The 6,000-nt window shown below is 42.8% G+C and overlaps 1 protein-coding gene across 1 annotated transcript in view; it reads left to right on the top strand.

Annotated features, from left to right (window-relative positions):
* Nucleotides 1-4,517: 4,517 nt before the first annotated feature.
* LOC139249601 (P2Y purinoceptor 3-like) overlaps nt 4,518-6,000 on the top strand; it is a 64,098-nt gene continuing 62,615 nt past the window's right edge. Inside the window, exons 1-2 of the mRNA XM_070872533.1 lie at nt 4,518-4,587; nt 5,016-5,908. Of these exons, the coding sequence (XP_070728634.1) occupies nt 4,518-4,587; nt 5,016-5,908 (963 nt within the window). The remainder of the gene's footprint in view (nt 4,588-5,015; nt 5,909-6,000) is intronic.

The following is a 6,000-nucleotide window of genomic DNA, read 5'->3' as shown; positions in this document are numbered from 1 at the left end:
CCGCAGCTATTTACAATCTATATAAATGGATTAGATGAGGGGCCCATATTGAATATATCCCAGTTTGCTGACGATGCAAGTGGAAAATTTCGTTCTGAGCAGAATGCAAATAGCCTGCATAGGGATATAGATAGATTAAGTGAATAGGCACGAACATGGGAAATTGAATATAACGTGGAGAAGTATGAAGTTGTCCACTTTGGCAGGAAATCTAAACAAGCAGAATTTTTTTTCAGTGCTGAATGATTGGGAAATATGGTTATTCAGAAGAGCCTTTGTGTTCTTATACACGAATCAAAGAATGTAAACATGCAGGTACAGCTAGCAATTAGGAAAGTAAATGTAACTTTAGCCTTCATTACAAAATGATTGAAGTATAAGTGTAAAGACGTCTTACTGAAATTAGATGAGTTCTTGGTGAGAGCACACCTGGAGTATGCTGTACAGTGTTGGTATCATTATCTGAGGAATCCTGCCATAGAGGGAATGCAACGAAGTTTCATGAGAGTGATTCCTCGGATTGAGGCGATTGTCATCTGTGAAGAGATTGCATAGACTAGACCTATAATTCCTTCGTTTAGAATAATGAGAGGTGATCTAATAGAAACGAAGTCAGTTAAGGTGCGAGAGAAGGAAGATATGTATGCTGACTGTGGAGTATAGAATTGGCGTCAAATCTCAGAATAAAGGATCAACCAGTTAGAACTGAGATAAGGTTACATTTCTTCAATCAAATGATTGTAAATCTTTGGAATTCTCTACTACACTGTCTTATCGATGCACAGTCGTTGATTATATTCAAGACAGAGATCGATCGATTTCTGGATATTCATTGTAGGAATGGATGTGGCGATAATGCAAAAAGGTACGGTTGAGTAGAAGATCCTCCATGAATTAATGAATGTTGAGCAGGCTCGAAGGGCCGAACATAATCTTAGCACTTTATGGCTCTGCATGAAGCCATTTGACCCATTCTGTCTGTGCAGACCGAAAAGGAACCAGTCTGCCTCACACCACTTTCGATCTCCCAGGTCTGTAGCTTGTAGGTTACGGCTCTTAAAGTACATTGCCCTGCAATTTTGAAATGTGATCAAGGTTTCTGCCTCTACCACACATTCAGCTAGTGAGTTAAAGACCCGCACTAATTTCTGGGCAAAACATATTCTACCCATCTCCCCTCTAATCCTGCTACCAATTACTTTAATCTATGCACTGTGGTTACTGACCACCCTGCTGAATGAAATATGCAATCCCTCTCCACTCTATCTCGGCCCCTCATAATTTCCTATCTCATTGGAATCTTACGTGTTTCCCCCAGTACTTATATCACTGCAGGTAGAGAAAACAATTTGGATATAAAAATGTGTTTTAGCCGTCATTACAAAATGATTGTTGTATAAATATAAAGATTTGTTACTGCAATTATGTAAGATATTTGTGAGAGCACACCTGGTGTTTGTGTACAGTTCTGGTATCTATACCTAAGGAATCCTTCCTTACAGGGATTGCTAAGCTGGTCAGTACTTATGTCGGAGCAAAAGTTATAACACCAATGCCGGAAATTTAAAGTATTCGCCAGTCGTGCAGTAGGTTGGTCTCTATCATTGCAACAAGAGTGGAGCCTCGAACAGGAATACAATAAGCTATAGCTTTGTCACATGTGAAGTAACTGTAGGCACCCTATTACACAAGGAACATGGTCACAACTAGTGCATGTGTATGGGTATCTCTAGTACATTAGAAGCAGTAGAACCGCTGGAGTAAGTGTAGGGACGTACTGTAGCCTGACGATCAAGTTCACCACTAGTGTAAGGATAGGGAACCAACAGCTCCGGCGGAGGACGGTCCGCTCTAATGTATATGTACACTGCCACTAATACCAGATGGACCACGATGCAGGGATACCACTCATACCGAAATAACACGGTCACCTCCAGTATGAGTGCAGGCGTACCAATGATACGGATGGAGAAGTGTCATGTGTAGTCTCTGTCGGGTATCACTAGCAACGAAGAGTCACTGCCTCCTCGACTCTAAGTGTAGGGGTATCACTAGCCCGGGAGAAGCATGATCACCTCTAAACTAAGATATATATGATTAGAACTTGTACAGCTGGAGCATGACCACAGCTTGTGTGAGTCTAGGGTACCGTTACTACCAGAGGAACACGTTCACCTCGCCTGTATGTGTAGGTTTACATTAATACCAGACGTGCACTGTCACCACCATTTTCAGTGTGGGTTTACCAATGCTACTGGAGGAGCATGGTCACCTGAAGATTCTAACCATGGGATCCACTCGTACCAGCGAAGCAGGTGTCCTGTTGGTGTAAGTAGATTGACAACCTAGATCAGGACTTTCAGATCCATCAATAGCAAGGTTATCACGAGTTGCTGAGGAGCAAGATGACGTCGAGTATAAATATATTTGACAGTCATTTTCCAACATTCCATTGACTCTGGATCAGTTCCTATGGAGTGGAGGGTAGCCAATGTAACCCCACTTTTTAAAAAAGGAGGGAGAGAGAAAACAGTGAATTATAGACCGGTCAGCCTGACATCGGTAGTGGGTAAAATGATGGAATCAATTATTAAGGATGTCATAGCAGTGCATTTGCAAAGAGGTGACATGATAGGTCCAAGTCAGCATGGATTTGTGAAAGGGAAATCATGCTTCACAAATCTTCTGGAATTTTTTGAGGATGTTTCCAGTAGAGTGGATAAGGGAGAACCAGTTGATGTGGTATATTTGGACTTTCAGAAGGCGTTCGACAAGGTCCCACACAAGAGATTGATGTGCAAAGTTAGAGCACATGGGATTGGGGGTAGTGTACTGACATGGATTGAGAACTGGTTGTCAGACAGGAAGCAAAGAGTAGGAGTAAATGGGTACTTTTCAGAATGACAGGCAGTGACTAGTGGGGTACCGCAAGGTTCTGTGCTGGGGCCCCAGCTGTTTACACTGTACATTAATGATTTAGATGAGGGGATTAAATGTAGTACCTCCAAATTTGCGGATGACACTAAGTTGGGTGGCCGTGTGAGCTCCGAGGAGGATGCTGTGAGGCTGCAGAGCGACTTGGATAGGTTAGGTGAGCGGGCAAATGCATGGCAGATGAAGTATAATGTGGATAAATGTGAGGTTATCCACTTTGGTGGTAAAAACAGAGAGACAGACTATTATCTGAATGGTGACAGATTAGGAAAAGGGGAGGTGCAAAGAGACATGGGTGTCATGGTACATCAGTCATTGAAGGTTGGCATGCAGGTGCAGCAGGCGGTTAAGAAAGCAAATGGCATGTTGGCCTTCATAGCAAGCGGATTTGAGTACAGGGGCAGGGAGGTGTTGCTTCAGTTGTACAGGGCATTGGTGAGGCCACACCTGGAGTACTGTGTACAGTTTTGGTCTCCTAACCTGAGGAAGGACATTATTGCTATTGAGGGAGTGCAGCGAAGGTTCACCAGACTGATTCCCGGGATGGCGGGACTAACCTATCAAGAAAGACTGGATCAACTGGGCTTGTATTCACTGGAGTTCAGAAGAATGAGAGGGGACCTCATAGAAACGTTTAAAATTCTGACGGGGTTAGACAGGTTAGATGCAGGAAGAATGTTCCCAATGTTGGGGAAGTCCAGAACCAGAGGTCACAGTCTAAGGATAAGGGGTAAGCCATTTAGGACCGAGATGCGGAGGAACTTCTTCACCCAGAGAGTGGTGAACCTGTGGAATTCTCTACCACAGAAAGTTGTTGAGGCCAATTCACTAAATATATTCAAAAAGGAGTTAGATGAGGCCCTTACTACTCGGGGGATCAAGGGGTATGGCGAGAAAGCAGGAATGGGGTACTGAAGCTGAATGTTCAGCCATGAACTCATTGAATGGCGGTGCAGGCTAGAAGGGCCGAATGGCCTACTCCTGCACCTATTTTCTATGTTTCTATGTGTCTATCCCACTAGTACTGGAGAAACACTGTAAGTGCAGGGGTAACCATCGAGCCAAATAAACACGGTCATCACGCATTTATGTGTAGTACTTCCACAAGTACAGGAGGAACACCCTCAACTCCCATGTTAGTGTAGCTGTACTACAACTAATGCCGCTTGACAGTGGTCATCACCAATACCATACGTTTTTGTTCAAAGTCTATTTCAGAAAGGTTGGACCAATAGGACTGAGTCAAGGAGAGGGTCAGCACACTTAGCGCTCCTGTGGCAATAGGCTCTGCAGCAGTACCGGGAGATTGCACTTTCTAATTGTAAAGAATGTTTAAATAGTGCATGTTTTTCTGACATTATCTAATAACAATTTCAATTATTATTTTAACCTGACGTATCAGATAAAAAACAACTTACGTCATTCTATTTGTTAAATGACTGTAACTAATGCAATGTATGATTTAACCTGATTGACTCTTGGAGGACTGATGTGTGGATAAATATACATTCACTTCCACAGCCTCAGTAGTTATCCAGTCAGAGCCGTTTAGCTCCGACATAATTCATCCATTCTCATTGAAAATGGGTCAACTAACGATGCTGCTGACAAAAGGGATTTTTTACCCGATTCTTGCAGCTGTCGGTGTCCCCGGTAAGCCATGCCAACCTGTCTGTTGTTAATCTTTGTTAATTGTATCCCGGTTCTAAAAGGAGTATGTTCTAGATGGCAGTATGACAGAGTCGGTCGTGACTGGAAGCAAATCGTGAATCGTGTGCCCGTACATTCTCAGTTCCCCTTAAGCTGGTAACATTAATGAACTTATACTGTTCTCTGAATCTACGGCAAAAGGATTTTAGCTGATTTCCAGACTGTTTCATAACGCGTGCAATGTGAGCACTGCAGCATCTCATTAAATTGTTGTTTGCTTTCCCAGGTAATGGCCCCAATACAAATGCTGTTCTCACGCTGCTCATTGTTGATAATAACACTGAACGGAGTAAAATGCTGAGGACATGTACCTCGAAATATATTCCAACCTGACACAGAAATTAAATGTGCCTCTTTGCTCTTTCTTACAGCAAACTTGGTTACAATGGTGATACTCTTCCGAGGAAACTGCGGCCTTTCCAAGTGTATCTCTCTTTACATGGTGGCCATGGCAACAGCAGATCTACTGGTCATGATCATCAATGTAACAGTGTATCATATATTCAGTTATTACTTTCCACTTTCATTCATTTACCACACTCCCGTGTGTAAGTTCATTCAATACATGGCTGCTGTCAACCTCGATTTTTCAGTTTGGTTCACCGTCTCCTTCACATTTGACCGATTTGTAGTTATTTGCTGCCAGAAGTTTAAATCAAAGTATAGCACAGAGAGAACTGCGGCCGCGGTTATAACAACTTTCATAGTCCTCATCTTTTTAAAGAACTTCCCTGTTTTGTTTGCATTTGAACCTCAGCAAATAATTAACAATGTGCAGTGGGGCTGCCGGATAAGTGTGGTTTTTATTTCATCACCTGCAGGTATAGCGTACGTCTGGTTTCACAGCGCCTGGGGCGTTTGGCTTCCATTTACTTTAATTGCCTTGTTAAATTGTTTGACAATCAGACGTATTTTAGTGGCCAGTAGATCACGCAAGGGACTCCGAGGCCAGAAGAGTGAGAATCAGAGCGATCCGGAGATGGAGAGTCGAAAGAAATCAGTAATTTTACTGTTCACTATATCCAGCAGTTTTATACTGTTGTGGCTGACATCTGCCGTGAGTTTGGTAACTACCAAACTGGCGAACCTCAATTATTACCGCGGTGATCTCACAGACCCTGGATATATCGCCACTGAAACCGGGGCGATGCTGAAGTGTCTGAGTTGCTTTCAAAATCCGTGTATTTATGCAGCGACCCAGAGGAAATTCAGAGAAGAGCTGAAGAATCTGTTAAAATCATCCTGGACACACATTCTGCGAAGAGTAAGAAAATTTGAATAAAAAGGATTCAGTCAAATTAAAGCTTCTTCGTCACTAAAGCTCAATTTCAGCTCCTTTTCCAGCATCGACATACA

The sequence above is a fragment of the Pristiophorus japonicus genome, unplaced genomic scaffold (genome assembly GCF_044704955.1).
Source record: "Pristiophorus japonicus isolate sPriJap1 unplaced genomic scaffold, sPriJap1.hap1 HAP1_SCAFFOLD_33, whole genome shotgun sequence".
In the NCBI taxonomy this organism is placed as follows: domain Eukaryota; kingdom Metazoa; phylum Chordata; class Chondrichthyes; family Pristiophoridae; genus Pristiophorus; species Pristiophorus japonicus.
This window is presented reverse-complemented; position numbering and strand designations above follow the sequence as displayed.